Source organism: Ambystoma mexicanum, chromosome 1q (assembly GCF_040938575.1).
Source record: "Ambystoma mexicanum isolate Mex_15411 chromosome 1q, UKY_AmexF1_1, whole genome shotgun sequence".
Classification (NCBI taxonomy): Eukaryota; Metazoa; Chordata; class Amphibia; order Caudata; family Ambystomatidae; genus Ambystoma; species Ambystoma mexicanum.
Window position 1 is genome coordinate 430,945,970 of NC_090922.1, and position 19,682 is coordinate 430,965,651.

At 45.4% G+C, this 19,682-nt stretch overlaps 1 protein-coding gene across 1 annotated transcript in view; it reads right to left on the reverse strand.

The window, feature by feature from the left end:
- Positions 1–5,441: 5,441 nt before the first annotated feature.
- LOC138528305 (5-hydroxytryptamine receptor 3E-like) overlaps positions 5,442–19,682 on the reverse strand; it is a 482,037-nt gene continuing 467,796 nt past the window's right edge. The window contains exons 8-11 of the mRNA XM_069639783.1: positions 17,152–17,322; positions 15,944–16,105; positions 12,978–13,057; positions 5,442–8,047 (exon numbers count right to left, since the gene is read on the reverse strand). Coding sequence (XP_069495884.1) covers positions 7,991–8,047; positions 12,978–13,057; positions 15,944–16,105; positions 17,152–17,322 — 470 coding nt within the window. The 3' untranslated portion in view covers positions 5,442–7,990. The remainder of the gene's footprint in view (positions 8,048–12,977; positions 13,058–15,943; positions 16,106–17,151; positions 17,323–19,682) is intronic.

Below are 19,682 nucleotides of genomic sequence, written 5' to 3' on the forward strand. Positions count from 1 at the left end.
GAGCACGTTGCCACTGAGCTATACTACCTGTGTTCACCGAAGAGGTTTCTAAGCACGGCCATAGAGTGGGTCCCCACCTATGGGATCCTCCTACTGAGTACCACCCAGAGGGGGACTATCAGGTATCTGCCTCACCTCCCTGGCCCCATGGGAAGGTTCCCCCTCCCTGGGAGAAGTGACGACATCAAGGGATTTGTCACAATGTCCATGTGCATTTTGGATAGAAACAGTACATTCCTTCTGAACGTGAGTAATGTACATACTCTAGATGTCCATGTACATTTTGTATAGGAGTATTTTAAATCTGAGCATGCTTAATGTACACATTCTACATATCTGTATATGTTTGTACACAAGCTGTACATTTTAAAAAGAAGCTGTACATTAATTCTGAGCTTCTAGAATGTAGAAACTCTGCATCTATGTGCAGTGTGATGATTTGAGGGAATTCGTCCCTTCTGCCCAAGGTGGAGGCGCCCCCGTCCCCCTGTGAGGCTAGGGAGGTGAGCCTGATCCGCAATACCCTCTCTATGGGTAGAGGCAATTGGGACCTCACTGGGAGATACTCTCCCTTAGGGGACGAGCACTTCCGTTCCTGTGAGAAACTTTCTAGACCATGTCACATGATGGCATATATGTGTCTATTTAATATGCCAAATGGTTTCAAGTCCCGAGACTTGGCTAAAGAGAAAACTAGCTTACACCATGATAAGGAAGAAAAGGAAATTGCCTCTTTAAATGAGGACCGCCAATCAACTGGGACAAGTACGTTGAAGGAGTACACGCCGCACAAATGCGAGAGAGCGGAATGCATACGCAGTCAAGGGAGTCCACCTGGACGCTTAATGCCTGACAGAGCCGGAGCAAAAGAGAGACGCAGAGCCAGCAACGAGCAGACCGGCTCCGAATGGCAGAAGGAGACGCTGGAAGCCCAGCGTGTGCGAGAAAGGAAAAACAGGGGCGATGGAAGCCCAAACTTCAGTGGTGGTGTGGCCATGTGGAGTTCGTGGTGGGTAAACTGCCCCTCCAAATATGTCAAAACCACCAAGCACAAACTGCATCAAATGGTCCGGTTACCCATGGAGGTGCAGAGACCCTGTGAAGGCGAAAGAGAGCCGCATGAAGAGTACGGCATAGAAACCAAACCGACCGTGCATAGGAACAAAAGAGAAGGTCTAAAGCCAAGACAGGTCCTGGAGGCATTCCCCTGTAGCAGTGAAGGTAACGGGGGGAACAGGAAGACTTGGAGGCCAAAAGGGACTCGTTATGTAATCAGAGATACTCATCCCAGTATGAATGACGAACACTTGAAACAATAGCTAATGAACTAGAACCGTATTTTTGTGAGAAAGTGAATCACAGATGACCGTGCAATGGAATCCAATAGTGTTTGGGGATCACTACCCTGGGAAGAAGGGAAACGATCCCATTATTCCACAAAGAAAGAGTGGAGTATAAGTGAGAGAAAACGTTGTGAAATGAAAGACAGAGAAATCCCTAAGATAAATAAAAGACAAAAGAGAGCAGGCTGGAAAGAGCTGAACAATAATTGACCAGAGAGCAAGACCCACACAGGGATATATACATTCCAAGGTTACTCAAAGCCCATTAACCCAGATCCAAAGGTTTGACAAAGGTTAAAGAAATATATCTCTAAAGAGGAGACAAAAGCCAAAAATATCCTGAGAGAAGTACGTGTATTGATAAGGAAAGTAATGAGAGACTATACAAAAATGTCATATTAACAAGCGAAAGAAAGCAGATAACTGCAAGAAGCAATCATCGGGAGAAAGGAGTCATTCTCCTGACCTTAATTTGTTTAGAATAGTGCTGGGGCGAGTTAGGGCTGGTTTTGGACAGCAGACTCATTACTTTTGGACATTCACTGATGACTGATGAGCACTGCAGTAATATAGGTAGGAAACACCCCGTAGTCATAGAGAAAGATAGGCCTTATTCTTATTCTTTAATAAACACATGCTGGAAATTTCCTCAGAGTGTCTGCGTCCCTCTTTTGGCCTTCCACGGTACATTTTATATAGAAACAGGATTTTTATACTGACTGTCTGTAATGTACATACTCTAAATGATTGTACATTTTGTATAGAAGCTGTACACTCGTTCCTAATGTGCTTACTGTACATACTCGGTGTGTAATGTACATGCTCACGTGTTTGTGCACATTTTATATAGAAGATGTTAATTAATTATGTGCGTGCAGAATGTACATACTCTACATCTCCATGTACATTTTGTATAGAAACAGTATATTCAGTCTCAGTGTGTGTAATGTACATACTGTAAATAGAAGGGGGTTGGGCACCAGTTTTGACTCAACTTGTGCAGCACTGAGATAATTCTGTTGTGCTTTTATAGTTTTGCTGCAAGGTCACGGGAGGAGGAGGTGTTGCCCACACCTTGTGTGTTGACTTGAAGATAGTTTAGCTTGGATACCTTGCGCTCAAAGAAACGCTATTCAAATTCTGGCTTCCAGCGGGTTTTGTGTTCTTTATTTAGGTGGTCAGTCGACACGTTTTTCGACTTCTCTGTGTCTTTATCAAGGCTGATTGGTGGGTTTTCTTGGCCAGGTTGCAAATCTTTATAGGTTAGCATCCACCTGTTTAGGGTCTGGCCGGCGGGTTTGCTTCTGTTTCTACTGTTTTACTTGGATAATGGCCCGGGTGGGCAGTGGCTATGTGGCAGAGCCAACATGCCTGTTGAACCCTGAGGACACCAGCTACAGGCCAACAGGCTGACCACCTAAATAAAGAACACCAAACCCACTGGAAACCAGAATTGGAATAGCATTTCTTTGAGCACAAGGTATATAGGCTAAACTACATTTACATACTGCAAATGTCTGTGTACATTTTGGAAAGAAACAGTATATTGATTTTGAGTGTAAGAAATGTACATACTCTACAAGTCCATGTACATTTTGGATAGAAGCTGTACATTTATTCTGCATGCCTAATGTACATACTCTACCTGCCTGTGTACATTCTTTACAGAGGATGCACATTCATTAGAAGCATGCATAATGTACAAACTTTGCCTCTTCAGCTACATTTTGAATAGAAACCCTACATTCATTTTGAATGTGTATAATGTACATTTATTCTGACCACACAACACAGGATGTTTAATGGCGTAATATATGAACATTCATATGCCTCATAGTTGCGCATGTTGTACATGCAGGTGTTGTAGGTGCATGTGCCATAGCAGCATGTACCATAGAAGCTTGCGCAGTAACAGTGTGTGTTGTTGGAGCATGTGTCTAAGGAGGGTGTGTTGTAACAGTGTGTGCCTTAAGAGGGTGTCATAGGTGTACGTGTTATAGGTGAAAGTGTTGTAGGAGCACATGTCTTATGAGCGTGTGTCATGGGAGAGGGTGTCATGGGAGAGCATGTCATTGGAGAGCAAGTCGTTGGACAGCCAAGAGCTGGAGGTAAGTCAAGCACCCCACGGGCAAAAAACAGCCGGCACCTGGCAATACCGGCACTCCCTCCATTGGAGCGGAATGGGGATTAACATACTGTTTCCGGCACCAATTATAGCGGCATATTGGGTGCCAGTAACGGTATCCCTCCGGATTTACCAGCCGAAGTCCGGACAATTTATAATGACCTCCTTTGTCTTAACCTTGCCATATGCTAGCACAATGGCATGATATATATTCTGCATAAAGAACATGTTGATCATATCTACAAATAATTTCAAGAAAAGAAAAACATGAAAGTATTACTGCGAAATGGAAATGATTGATTTTCGCTCAGCACACAAAGCTATTCAGTTTTTTTAGAATCTCATCATTTAATTGACATTTTTCAAATACTTTAAAATTGTGGAAATCCTTCCGACAAGCGTCATTCCACATCACTCCACTATAACCTTACAACCATATAGCTTGGGGGTTACCAGTGTAGTTCCTATACTTCACCCAACAAGGTCCATGCTGGTAACCATTAGGGAAAAATCTACCCAGAATTGTAGAGTGACCAAGTCATGTGTCCTGTACATTGAAGTTGTGCTGAAAGCTACAGCAGGGCGTGCAAATGGTTTTAAAAGCGTAGAAAATGTACTTCAAAATTGTCAGAACAACTGTATGTAATGTTTTTTCTAAATAACGTGATCTTTGGTAACGCCTTTGTGCTGCTGAGATTATGCAATGATTTCAGTATTTTGCAAGCCTTTCATGTTTAGGTTGCCCTGAATCGTGAAACAATTCATAATATGTCATTGCTTTGCATTGAACATTAAAAAACATTTGAGGTCGTGCCACTGTATGAATGATTTCCTTACTTTATCCTGCTTGTCACCACAAACAGTCAGTAGACATGAAAGGCATTATTCATCCAGACACCAGACTTATCTCACTCAGAGCTTTCAGAAAAGGAAAAAGTGCTGCAAAATCATACCATTGCCAGCTAAGCGCTATACCAAGCACACATTGACACTGACAAGTGAAGTTTATTATTTAAACAATAATCTATGCAAATCCTCCTGTACATTTCAATCGTTCTCTTCTCGAGTTCCGTTTTCCGGTACTGATCTTGTCACTTGTTTTAAGGTAGGTGGTATGACCTCTGTGAGGATTTGGATCTGGTGCTATTGGTCACCTCTAGATCAGAAGGATTAAACACTTATTAACCAGTTGACATAAGCAATGCAGCATGTGGACACTTCTGTAGCGACATGTTCCGTTCCAGGATGTGCATCTTCTTTAGTATCATATTTGAAGCACATATTCAAACAAGCATTGCCAAAGGTTTTGGCTTTTTATATTGGCATGGATAGGCATTTTGCGAGGCATTGCCAAAATGGTACCTCTGGGCCATATCCTGGCAACAGCTGGCAAATAGTGTGTGCATCTGGCTTATGGTGGCAATGCCTGGCAAAAGCCTATGTAATCCCAATCCAAGAGCCAACATTGTTGGATGTTCAAATGCTTCTTACCAGGCGTACATTGCAAGGGACAGATGCAAGGTCACGCAAATGGTTTATGCATCGAGTGGCTTAAGCTACACTTGATTAAGAGATGTTTATTACACCTGGAACTGATTTACAGCTGCAGATGAGCCATTACCTTTCAGAACACTGCATAGAAATAACATGGAAGCCCTGATGCATATAGTTTAATGTTACTGTGCAGTAGAACTAGCTCAAAGAGATCCCAGGTGGGTGCGTTTTGGCCAGGGAAAGGCGGGTAGTGAAGTGCAATGGCCAGAGGTATTAGCATAGTGATAGGTGGTTAATGGGTGAATAAAAGCCTAACAACACCGTCAGGCTATTTGTACTTCCTCACATCCCATTATCATCCTATCTATACTCCTATGCCAATAGTTTTTGATAGCACCACCTAATAAGTAAAACTAAAGAGTGACACAACCAAAACTTTATTACAATATACTAATCAAGAAACACACTGAAAAAATTAGTGGATTTCATATCTTTATTCCAGTTTAAAATGTTATCAAATGTAGCATATGTATCGCATGCTAATATAAACATAAACATATAAACATGGCCAGACCTTTTTCCTCTGCAGATTCCATATCTGTTGAAATGCACTGCCCCAAAGCTGAGACCTCAGAACCGTATCCAGTGCCACATCACTGGGGAGTGAAGTGCATGTCCCATGGCATTACATGGGAGCTATATGGTGCTGTCTGGAAATGGTTGCAAACTAGGATATATGCAGCGGCACTGGGGATATGCCCTTACGTTCTTTTTTCCTCACCTGGAGTTTCACAGTTCCAGTGGTCATACAAGTAGTCTAATTTTAATTGCCACTTGCTTGTCTCAAATGTAACACAAAATGCTTTGGGTTTTAGGAAGTGTGCAACCATTTAATTTCTCAAACAGAGCCCCAAGACATCTCTTTGTGATGTTCGGGGTTCTGTCTACCCACCAGGCGGGGTGGCAGACCACATTGGGTGAAGAACACCTTATTCATTCCATTTGAGAGAAGCACGGATCAGAGTCCCTCAGCGAAGGAATAACTTTATAAGTTCTTTCCATCTAGTAATGAGTCATTGTCCCCAAGTGCAGCCATTCAAAAAAACATGAGGGCTACACTGCCTCCAGATTCTGTGTTCGCTCAAGAGTCAGTTCTGAAAAATTTCTCCCAAAAAGATCCAACAGGGAGAACAGGTAACCATAAGGGGGATCAAGTTAAAGACACAGCGTGACGCTTTGCCAGCATCAGAGCTGGATGATTTCAAGGAAGGAATGCTCTACCTACTTAGATAAGTAGTCTAATTTTAATTGCCACTTGCTTGTCTCAAAAGTAACCCAAAATGCTTTGGGTTTTAGGAAGTGCAGGATGTGCAACCAGTTCATTTCTAAAAACAGACCCCCCAAGACATCTATTTGTGATGTTTGGGGTTCTGTCTACCCACCAGGCTGGGTGACAGACCACATTGGGGGAGGAACGCCTTGTTCACTCCATTTCAGAGAAGCGCCCATTGGAGTCCCTCGGCGATTGAATAACTTTATAAGTTCTTTCCATCTAGTAATGAGTCATTGTCCCCAAGTGTAGCCATTCCAAAAAACACGAGGGCTACATTTATTTATTTATTTGCATTTATAAAGCGCACAGAACTGCTCTGAGGCATCGTGGCACTGTTACAGCAGGCTTAAGCGTAAACATAACATAGGTACAGAGTAACAGTGTAAACAGTTGGTTGTAATTGAACATTGAAATTAGAGGGTTATGCTTTGCTGTGGTTACAATGCAAGCATAACTGTGCATGTGGTACAGAGTAACAGAGCAAGCAGTTAGTTGCAATAGAACACTGCAATTAGAGGGTTATGCTTTGCTGTGGTTACAGTTCAGGCATAACTGTGCATGTGGATAAACTTTAACGGAATAGAAGGGTTTTTAGGTTTTTGCGGAAGGTGGAGTACAAGTTTTCATTCCTTAGTGAGGTTGGTAAGGAATTCCAGTTTTTGGGTGCGAGGTGTTGGAAGTGGGATCCTCCAGCCCTGGATCTTTGGAACGTCAGAACATGGATCATGTTGGTGCGGTGGGCTCTAGTGGGTCTGATGGAGGCCTTGGGGGTGATTCATTCTGCGAGATAGGGTGGAGCATCCAGTGTGAGGCATCTATGTTTGATGGCCATGGCTTTAAAGAGTATACGCTCCTTTACCGGTAGCCAGTGGGCATCTTTCCTTGCTTGAGAGATGTGTTTTCTTTTGGGAATGGTCAGCGCTGCCTCCAGATTCATTGCCTCCAGATTCTGTGTTCACTCAAGAGTCAGTTCTGAAAAAGTTCTCCCAAAAGATCCAACAGGGAGAACAGGTAACCATAAGGGGGATCAAGTTAGACACAGAGCGTGACGCTTCGCCAGCATCAGAGCTGGATGATTTCAAGGAAGGAATGCTCTACATACTTAGATATTTCACACAACAAATGGTTGCTTGCAATGGCAGTGCACCTGTGAAGGGCACATCCAGACTCAATGAAATGCTGTTCTTTCCATTGGTGTTGATGATGCCATCACAGGACGACCACCTATCTTTGGCAGAACTGATGGTATAATTGGCAGATTCCCCTTTGGTGATGGCACTGGGTTGGCACAAGGCTGCATACATTAGCCACACCTTAGATGTCACTGGGCACAGTGTCACCCTTTGTGCCACCTTTGCTTATTATGGAGGAGGCAGACATGGCAAGAGGAGTAATAGAAAGAGGTTTCTAATGTGCTAGAGACCAGGCAAAGTGAAAAGTCAACTACCTCAGCCCAATACTTGATCCACGGTCTGCTGTAACAAAGATCAAATGCAAATTATGAGGCCTTTGACACTATGCTGCTGCCTTCTTCCAGATGTAAATTCTCCCGTTGCATCTGACATGAAACCCTTGCATGCACAACATTTATTTGTGCCAAATTGCATACGCATCCAGCTCCCCTGATTAAAATAGGTCCTCCCTTGGCTGGTAGAAGGAGTAAAGGGCATACAGAGTGTTGTGATTGCCATGTAGTTAATGTTCTGCACCCGCACCACTGTAGCCATATCCTATCGTACAATCTTGGTACTGCTGTGTGAGAAAGAAAACTGTTATAAGGCTCAGTCCAGGCTGCTTTATGGTTACTTCTTAAGTTTACTTCAGTTCTTATGTTACAGTTACAGTTCCAAGATTAAGACATCAGCAATAAGGATAGGGAGACAGAGACACAAAGACACCGGCACCCATCACCCAGGGAGGGAGGGCTCAACTGACACAATATAGAACTCTCATCACAGCATTCTCCCACTCATGCCTCAGCATTCCACAGGCACTCTGGTGACATCATAAACCACATGACAAACCACATCAGACTAACCAAGCACATCACAACACATCTTCCCCCTTACAAAACACACTTGCAACACAAGCTTCACAACACATCTCCCTCCTATCAGACATTTTCACAAAGGCAACGCACATCTCATCCAACCCAAGAGCAATGGAGGTTTCACTAGAAAAACCCACAACTATGCAATTTCAGAACTACGCCTATCATCCTTAAACACCATCAATAACAGCACTAATCACCTCCCATCCACCCCTGCCACGAGCAGACTCTAGTCTCCCACACTAGACACAAACCAGCCCAGATCCAAGGCTATACCTAACCCACAATACCATAACCAACGCAAAACAACTTTGGTCCTCCCGCTCGCCCCTGCCACAGGCGAGCCTTCAGGCTGCCACCCTGAAGCACCTACTTGCCACCCCGACGCAATACTAGTCATCAGGATGACAACGAAATCACCATAGACAGATAAGAGGTTCAGTAAAATTCTACAGCTCACTGACACACAACCAGCAACAGGCATGCCTCAGAAACACACAAGCATATATATATATATATATATATATATATATATATATATATATATATATATATATATATATATATATATAGGTGGACCAAGCCCATCAAGCGAACCTGACCATACCATGATGTAAAGCTCCTCAAACAGCTTGGAGATGCTGGCCAGTCAACTCCAACCACCTACATAAACATATGGTTGACTCTAACACTCTTCTCAATGGCAGTACAATCCAGTCCCATAATCAAACCCTGACCAGGCAAAATAGCCAGGATCATCACATAACACACAAATATAAATAAATCACCCAGGGATTCTTCACCTCGAACAGCATCTTCAACTTTATCATAGCATTTGCTAGAGGGCGTCCCCTACCAGCCACCCGCTTCATCTGACTTCTACTAGCTGTCCCTTAGGATAAGAATCATATTCTCCAAAGAGTGCACTTCCGCCATAACATCAAGACACTAGACTACCGCTATAGCCAAGACACAGCAGAACCCTTCCTATTAGTGCAACTCTAACTAACCACTCATTAAAATTCCTGAAAAGGCGCTACCCCCAGGATTCACCTTACTCACACATAAAACCTACAGAGGCGCTACCTTACCTTAATCGCATCACATACGCAATCTCCATGACCTAAACAGTGCAACCAAAAGCACTAAAAGAGAGCACTGTCAAGTGGCGCTACCACCTGACCAAACTCATCTAAACAGCGAAAACACCTACTGTTAATACCAACGGAGGCGCTACTTCCCTAACATCTAAAACAAAAAATGAATGTTGCACTAGTGACATACTTCCATTCTTCTCAAGCGCATGGATATACATGACATTCTTACACTTTCATTTAACATTTTCTTTTTAAACTACTAAATTATATCTAGCATATGCATTTTTCCTTCACTTTTAGATTTGATTGTTACAATATGCCTAAAAGTCCATGTTGTTGTGTAACAACTTACTCCTAAAAATCCTCAAAAAGTTAAATAGGTAAATCCACTTATGCTTCACCTCACCTCACCATCTTCCTTTGCATTCAGATATGCAGACTTTAACTAACCAAAAGTCCAAATTCCTGCAAATCCTTGAAATATGTTAGGTCCCTAACATAATTGCTAATTTACTAACCACTCACACCGAAATGAGTTCCACAACTTACTTCTGCATTCACCTACGCATTTTCTCATGTGAGCATCAGTCCCTATTACTTCATACTTTTGCCAATGACCTATTAGCTCAACCATATCCAGCAAATACAGAGACCTCACGGAATAAAATACTGTCATACTAACATGCATTACAAGATTATTAAATACACAAAAATGGCAATGCATTACCAAACCTGGCGACTTTAGACTTCTAACATGTAGCAACAATGTTCATCCTTCTTTCACGACCTCTATCAGTCACCTTAAACGTTGGCCACGACCACGCCTCACTATTTGAAACGGAGCGGCATCAAATGGGCCATAGTTAATTCACCATCATTCCCATTTATGCTTTACTACTTCTCCATAATGGGTCATATTCCATGACGGAGCTTCATTTCAGCGACGAGGTGACATTTCTGTGCTTCGTTATACATCTTTGTGTGGGCCCCACTGCCTAAAAAAAACAAGAAAACGACGGTGTATTCTGTTTCCATGACAAACGTGGCAGACACTCTTTTGAGCACCCCCGCGAGGTCCTTTAGTTACTCTCATCTTCACGATCGCAACGTTGCAGCTAACCGGCTGGCTTCGCTGTGCCACGTGATTGATCACGTGGGGCATCGCACAAGGTCCTTTACATTGACTTTCATGAAATGAAAACTTTACTTCCCTTCCGCCTTACGTCGCACGCAGCCAGAGACATAACAGGTTCGTTTTCAAAACGTAATATGATGCACACGCTCAGCACAATGAAGTTCGTTCTTCGTCCAGATGAATCTAAGCGGTGGTAAGCTAGAGATTTACACGTCGGCATTCCAACCAATCGCCAATACTCTGCATCTATCTGTGACGTCACCATTCCTTGTTCCGGATCAGAGCACAACACATCTCTGCCTTCAACCGTCATCCAGGCGAGGGGAGGCTCACCTTACAGTGGCAAGACGGTTTGATTAAGCAATTTCGTGCAGAAAGCTCCACATTTGAAAGTCAGACAGTGGCAGTCGGACCGTAATCTGCTACCCTTGCAGACCTCTTCCCCTTCGCATGCCGTGCCGCATAAAATTACAAAGCCCTCGACCCAGCACTCCCCAGTGGATAGGGGCTGCTGAAAAGCTGCTTTTTACTGCTTTCCACTTCTCTCTCTCACCAAGAGGCTCTCCCTTTTTACATTGTCTTCCCTTAATTTAGCCTTCTAGAAAAAGTCTTTGAACCCCATAATATCACTCAGGGGTGCTTCTATTTCCATCAGCTGATGGGGCACTTCCCAGTCTGGGAGCCCTGACACATTTTTAGGGAACCTCTCTTCCACATTTAAGGCCTTAGTTAGCACTTTAACCCCCGGTCCCAGCACTCCCATCCGCTTGAGGGTTGCTATCTGCTATCTCAGTCCAAGCGGGGCTTTCTGATGTGGGCCTCCGACCCCCTCCCTTGTCCTGCCCTGGGTGATGGGTTAGCTTACTTGGTTGTTAGGGGCGGTGTCGTCTATGCTTCTATTTTCTGTTTCTTCCTGCACCCCCCGCAGCAGGCTACTTCAATCCTCAGCTTCTTCCTTAGTCCTTGGTTTCATCAGCTTCCTTTGCATATAGGTTCTTGATTTTAAGGAAATCCTTGTCGCCATTGTTATAAAGCTCAGTCCAGGCTGCTTTATGGTTACTTCTTAAGTTTACTTCAGTTCTTATGTTACAGTTACAGTTCCAAGATTAAGACATCAGCAATAAGGATAGGGAGACAGAGACACAAAGACACCGGCACCCATCACCCAGGGAGGGAGGGCTCAACTGACACAATATAGAACTCTCATCACAGCATTCTCCCACTCATGCCTCAGCATTCCACAGGCACTCTGGTGACATCATAAACCACATGACAAACCACATCAGACTAACCAAGCACATCACAACAAAAACATTGTACTAAAACTTCCCAGCAATGATCTGCTTTTCCCATGAGCCACCGGGATCCTGTTTCTTCCCAAAAAGAGTTGGACAAGAGTTCTTTGTACAAAATGATAGCCTGGTTAGCATGGAGCGGGCACTGTCTGCCAGGTGGCTTGCAATATTTTTGATCAATCTGAAGCCCTTCCACAGCTCTGGCCTGATGCTGTGGAGTATCACTTCTAGACACCACTGTAGTACAGGGGTAGGGCATGGTGTCCTACTCCTAAGCTGAAATCTGTGACCCCAAGTCACTGCCACCACTGAAACAGCCTCACAACCTGAAACCTATGACCCCAAGTCCCTCCACCAGTGAATTAACCAGTACACACTGCGCAGCAACACACCACACCCAAACCAAAAATCACCCCAACCGTGACTAAAGGTCGCCACACCACAACATGACCCGGCCAGTATCCCGCAGCGGACTACACAAAATGTGGTAGAGCTGCCAACCACTAAGTTGAACTACTGCCATTAAACACAAAACATTGACTGAACAGAACAACTAAACACAGACCTGTCAGGTCATCTGTGAACCCCTAACGTACCTGAAAGGCACTACCACAACACCAGAACACCAAGGCTAACGCACCACCTTGGACCAATAAATGTAACCTCGCCCTGACTGAACCCGCCCGGCATTCAGTACAGCGTAGCTTAAATCTCACAATTCACAACCATACATCTACACACACCACGCACTAGCCCTGACTGAACCCGCCCGGAATCCAGTACAGCGTAATTTAAACATCTCATAATAATAATCTCATAATACACAACCACACACCCACACGCACACATTCTACCCAACCGTAACCACAGGTCTAGTACCAGCGAAAAGAACACTAGCAACATACACCCACACACAAATACAATTTTACATTTCAGATTTGACTTGCAGGTTTACATGAGCATCACTTGAACTGCAATCCCAACGTGATCAAATACCTCAAAAAGTCCAACCCTGTCATAATCTGTAAACCCATGCCCCACACCTCCAAGTCCATTCGCACATGTAAAGGAAAGCACATTAAGAAATGAGAAACAAATCACACACCATTCCATCACCAAATGGGGAAACACCATAAGATCTTGGTGGCAACTGAAAGATCCCAAACCCACGAGTCCAAACCCCACCTGGAAAGGAAAAACAGGTTACAGTATAACATTAATCAATACTTGGAAAACTGAAAAAACAGGGCCACAACATGAACAGTCACAAAGAACAGGCCCAAACAACTACATCAACCCCAAACTCCACCGAAACGAGAAACTAACCCAGAGGCCACACATTGAAGCACATGACAACACACACACCGGCCTCACCCCACACCTACTGAGTTAGTCTTCTAAGCATGTGAGAGCAGTTATCCTCACGTAGAAATCCCAAATATCAGGATCCAATTCCCACAGTCTCTGGACCAAAACACCACAGCTGTCTCACCACTCCTATTGGGAACACCCATCCGGGGCGCAGATGAAACATGTATTCTGGCATGCCCTCTTTCCAAGTTCCTGCCGAAAGTCCGTACATGCACACTTCCTCTTTATTCCAGCTGCCATTTCATGTGCCTTGCAGAGGACACCTCCTCCTCTGCTGATGCCGCTTTGCGCTATTCCAGTAACCCTCGATTCTCGTGCTGGAACGAGAACGCACCTCTGCTCTCCCTCTTTGGAACTTGCGCTGCGTTCCATTGCAATGCTGCGTTCCAGCATACATTGCTGGAACGCACCCTCCGGAGCTGGCGACATCACCATTCCTGTCGCCGGCTCCACGGAGGAAACTGCTCCGTCATCACAACCACACTGACAGTCTCCCCCGTGCCTTGGGAACTGCTTGATCACTCCACCGGCACCATCCATAACCCTGAGGGCACAGTTACAAAACTTCAAACTGGTACCGCACAGCACCCGGACCTGTCACCAACCAGTCCGTGACCACTGTTCCCACTGTGTCCTCAAAGGTCGCCTTCACACCAGTGCCGCCCAGCCACTGGCCAAATGCCTTGCCTCCACACTGGGCTCACTGCCAAGACTGCCCGGTCACTGACACCAGATCCTGCACGCCTGATGTGACAAACGGGTCCACCACAAGTCTCCTGCTGGGAGCGCCACCACACTGCAGCTCCTTACTACCTGATGGCCTGCTGTACGAAACTTGGTCCTCTGGGTCCCATCAGGCCTGCTCTCTGTCCCGGTTCTTGCGGCTCCTCAGCAATGAGACCCCAGCTCCAGACGCGACTCCCGCACTTACCCCAAGCGCTCACCCTCAGCACCCGGCTTCAGTAACTTGGGCCCACTGTACTTCAGCATCGCCCGGCCTGCTGAAGTGCCCTGGACTCGCAACGTCTTGTCCAGGGTAGGCTTGCACTCCAGGATGAGATGTGAAGTACGGAGGGCAGTGTCCAGACACGTTTCTGCCGCCCCCTCGCAGCAGCTGCCAAATCCTCGTAGCCAGTGTAATAATGGTAGATAGATTGATCCCCACCTGAGCCAGCAGGTTAGAGTCCATTAATACTGCAGCACCTGCATCTGTGGTGTCATTCTCACCCTGCTCCTCCTCAGCATCGCTGCTTTCCAGCAGCAACACACATTCCCATCTGGACTCTTATGCATCACAATCTTTGGTCATCATCCATCTCATCATCATTATTGGGCCTCTCAGGCAAAGCACCACCTCAGAGTTCAAAAATGTCTCTCAGGTCAAGTGTCATTTCAGGATTCAAAGTGCCTTTCATTTTCAAAAGGCACACCAGGGTCCGAAGTGCCTACCAGTTTGAAGCACTACTTCCGGATTCAAAGCACCTCTGAAGCCAAGCACTACTTCACTGTACAAAAGTGCCTCACTGGGCAAGTGCCATTTCAAGGTTAAAAGTGCCTCTCATTTTCAAGAGCTACTTCAGTTTTCAAAGTGCTGCTCAGTTTTAAGCACCACTACAGCGTTCAAAGCGACTCTGAAGCCAAGCATTACTTCACGGTTCAAAAGTATCTTTCAGGTCAAGTGCCATTTCAGGGTTCAAAGTGCCTCTGATGGTTGAGCAATACTTCAGGGTTCAAAGAGCTTCATAGTTCCAAGTGCAACTTCAGAGTTTAAAGCAGCTCCCATGTCAAGTACTTCTTCAGGGTTCAAAGCATGTCTTTTTTTAAAGCACCGATTCCTGGTTCAAAGCACCTCTCAGATTCGTGGGTCACTTTAATGTTCGAACCCCATCTCAGGACAGGCACCACTTCAGGACTTTAAGTGTTGCTAAGAACAAGCGCCATTACAGGGATCAAAAGGAAGTGGAGGACACAGTGTCACCAGTGTGTCGTCAAAACAGCTTCCTGAGCACCTACATGATGTCTTGGGAGACATGGTGCACCCCAGTGGCGTGGGAATGGGAAAAGACATTCAGTCGCCTGCTACGTGTTCCTCTCCACAGCAATAAACGCGTCACTTGTGAGGACCCGAAACAGACATCTACAGTGTTCACTCCCTGTAGGGTTTGAAGCATGCCTTTGGGGGGATTAGGCATGACCCCGCAGAAAATACAAGCACACTAGTGATGTGGCGGTGTTGTGTTGGGTGGAGCCGCATAATGCTCTCTTGAATGAGTTGCCTAGGACAGCAGGTGCTGAAAGATATATACGCAAGGCAAGGAACCTGTGGGAAGAAGCAATCCATTGGAATTAATCTGCAGAGGAAAATCTGTACCCATGAAATGCATAAATACAGCAGGTCAGTAATAATTCGAGGTTCGTGCATTTGAGGTTCATTATAATGTGGGCTGCACTTGTACTTGTGGAAGGGCACAATTGCACTTCCCTGGAGGCATGACGCATTTTGAGCCCCGTTGTATTATGGATCCTTTTGCTGTTTTGCAGTTACACTTTGTTCCTTACTTTCATAAATTCATCATCTTCAACTAGTGCCCTTTTATGCTGACCAAACAAGCAGAACCACACAGAACATAGTCACCACTGTGATCAGGTACACAACAGAGAAGAACCTGTCCAGAACAAAAGCCACCATGTGCCATTCACTTTCGGTGTGATGGCCCTTGCTTGAGTTCACCAGTTGTCGTAGTTTTATCATTTCCAGCAGAACCCTCCTGAGTAGCTCTGCTTCAGTGCTGTCTCCTTCCTTGGGTGTGAATGTTGGGGCCTGCAACCCTGTCTCCTTCGTCAAGGTCATATCTTCGTCCTCTGCACAAACAATGGAGAGATAAATAAACGTGAAAAAGGGCTTTTTGGGTCAAGTGATTGGATTTTTTGATGTAGACTCTATTACACTAAAGTATGCATGGAAGGAGCTTGCGGGCCAAAGCCAAAATACTGCATTCAGTGCTAAACTGAAGCCTAGCTGTTAGGACACTGGCCTGCTGGAAGCCATGTGGTAAGTTGAGGCATTTTTCATATCCAAATGTTTGTTTCACACAGACTTGTTTTAGGGGGCACTGGGCTCAGTCCTACAACTATGCATGGAGCACCACTCCAGTGAATGCGTACAATATGCAGTGGAAGTTTAATTTTAAACGTCTTTAGTGAATGGTCCCGGGGAAAGGGGGAAGGTGTAACTCCCCCATTTAGCCACTACCCAGTTCTATCCCGCCTAGGGCTACCAATGATGGATGTTCAACTGGCAAAGTCCAGTAAAATACTCTCTCCACCTATCAAAATGCCCTGTTTCACCCTATATCCCCCCATAATGAATAATCATTACCACGTTCAGGGTCAAGTAAGGAGCTCCTTTGTGGCAGCCCCCATCGTTGTTGTCCATAAGGGACCCCAAAGGGACAACAAATATATGAGTCCAATGCTCAGTGAGATCTAGACTGAAGTCCCTGGGGTGGGCAGTGGTGGGGTCAGGGGGGGTAATGCCTGGGCATCACAAAGGCAAAGCAAGAAGTGAAGAAGACTTACAAAAGGGAGCAAAGGGGGACTTTCTTCCTTACACTCCTTAATCCTCGCTCCAGCATGCACGACTTGTGTATGAAAAAGCAAATGAGGGATTGCCCGTGTTATCCAATCTGCTTAGTACGAGCAACTGAACCATCATTTATCATGAATGATCTATATGCGTGTGTGGTAGGTTTCTTCAAATGCAGTATTTTGTAAGACGGCAAATAAATACATCAATAAATGATACGTTAACGTTAAAGTGGAAGCACACATTAGCAATAATAAGAAATGCCATTTATCATGCAAACCAAAGATGAGAAAATAAGCAAGTGCAGAGATAGTCCACTTACTGTCTTCTGTCTTTTGGTTGACGAAGAGCGCTCTTGCCATATGTTTCAAGACGAAGCTCCTCACCCACAGGGGAACAGGTCGCCTCTCTGACTGATGTAACAGGTACGAAATGAATATGGCAAGCAAGATGCTGTCTGTCATGACCATCAGGCATACCATGCAGAAAACATCTGGAGAAAAAAAAACATCTTTACCTCTTCTGAACCCAAATCAGACCACAGCAACAATCTTTCCATGCCCAATGTGAAGGGTAGTAGCACGCACAGTAGACAATGGAAGGTCATCATTGTGAGGCCAACTCTTGCATCACATACAATCATTGCATTAATTCCGGATTAGGGCACTTTGCTGGACTCCTTGAATCATGTAACACACAGGGCCCAATTCTGGTTTCCCGCTTTTGAAGAAGATACATTTATAACTAGTTTACAATTGTTGTCAAATGCATCATTAAAACGTGGAGCTTTCTGCTTCTGCCTTGCTCCTAACCAACACGCCACAGGGTTCTTTGGCCCTGACGGGCGCGGCTGCTCTGCCAGATTTATGCGTTATTTTAGAATTATTCTCACCAGCAGCAACACAAATCTGCCGCTATTCCAGCATTTTGGCACCTCGTCAAGGGCAGGGTTTGGTGAGGCACATTTGCTATTTTTTGCACTGTGCCAGCAGCACCGCGAATAGGACACCTAAACATTCTCCCTTTAACTTTCTGTGTGGAGGGTGTAAAGACTGGAGAGGGGTATCTGTACTCCTGCTCTCTATATGGCTGGGTAGAAGCACAGAGCACCCCAGCCAAGATTCTCTATTTGGTAACGTTGGACGAGCAATAAAGGCTTAAGCTCTCAGGAGGTGGTGCAGGCTGGTTCTCAAGTACAGTGTAGTCCCCAAGCACCCACAAAGGAATGTCCACACACTATGTTAGTGATAACACAGTCTTTGTATAAATAAGGTTCAAAGTTATATACACAATCACAATAACACACTTTGTACTCTGGCAATACTATAATGGCAAATATGAACAGGTCTACATGGTACCTCTCTTAACTATCGATTCCTTTGAAATGCATCAACTGCTAACAGCTCAAATGACATACAAATCAGATTGTAAGATGAATCAATGATAGACCACAGAAAGAAGGCAAGTTAAATCAAGCAGTGGCAGAACAGCCTCCCGTCTACCTAGAGACAATTCTGTGTGAGGATTTCCCCATCTGGGCAACCTGTAAATAAAGCGTATTGACAAGCCCAGTACAGAAATTCTTAATATAGTCTTGATTCCCTCTAAAGGTTCTACGACCCCGATGTACCTGGTTTCGTAGAGTTCTTTGGCGAGTCATCGACAGGCCCTTCTTGAGTGAACTCCCTTTAAGGCAGGAGACACGGGTCGTCGAGATTCCTTGGTGAAGAAAAGGTGAACGCTGTTGTCGAGGGAGCAGCTTCGATCTTCGCGGTGCTTGTTGACGAAGACTGGTGAACGTCCTGTGAAGATGAGGCATGCGGTGCACCTCGATGGCAAGAGATTTTTGCCACAAAGAGTCAATGAAGAACTTTGGCCCAGCAAGGCGTTGGCGATTGGGACGTGACCATGGCTGGCTCTCTGCACTTCGTTAGCGTCTTTGAGGTCTTCGGGTGGCAGGAAACCCACCAGCGGATTCTCCTCGGTAGTCGACGACCTTGACTTTCTCCAGCCGGACAAAGTGGTCGACGATGATGAGCAAGGGAGTCCTTGATTCAAATGTCTTAGGCAATGGAGCTGTGCGGCTCTGGTCATTCAGCAGCATGATGTAAAGTTGTCCCGGCGCCTGGGCATCACACTTCGACGGGCTTCCAGCGGTTATAACAAACCTGTGAACTCTGGTCAACGACGATGGACGGATGTCCGGGTGCTTCACTTCCGATTCCGCGACAGACCCCTTCGCCGGACAGCAGCCTTTGAGGGTCTGACTTCCAGGGAGCTTTGGCAAAGATCAGCTGGTGCACGATGGTACCTCGTAGCTCGGGAAGAGGTCTCCTAGCCAGGTCCTCTCTTGGAGCAGTGTCTTGAAGGCACAGCAGGTTTCAGATTGCGTTGAAGGGAAACAGCAGTTAACCTTCTTCTTCCGGCTCGGCTTCGAGAGTAAGCATCATGTTTCGACTTCAGCTTCTGAACGATTTCCATCAGTGAGAGGTCCCCAGATATACTGTTTGGTCTTTCTTTCATTTTGCTGGGTCACACTCAGGCAACCAATCATCCAGAAGGGCATTCATGGAGGCAGGCAGGCAGCCAATCGGGCTCACAGTGTATTCAGGCCATTCACTTCCCTCCAGATGCTCACAACAAGGAATGTGTATTGGGACACGTACCCAGCCATTCAGCACTTCACACTGCATTCATACCAGTTTCGGACAGGGCTGTCTCATTCATTGTGTTACATACCAGAAACCCGACACCCATAACATGAAGTGCATATTGGCCCCACACTCCGTTCACCCAGGTCCCACCCCAAGGGTGTACCCACAACATACAGTCATTGGGAAGGCTCCAGCCAAT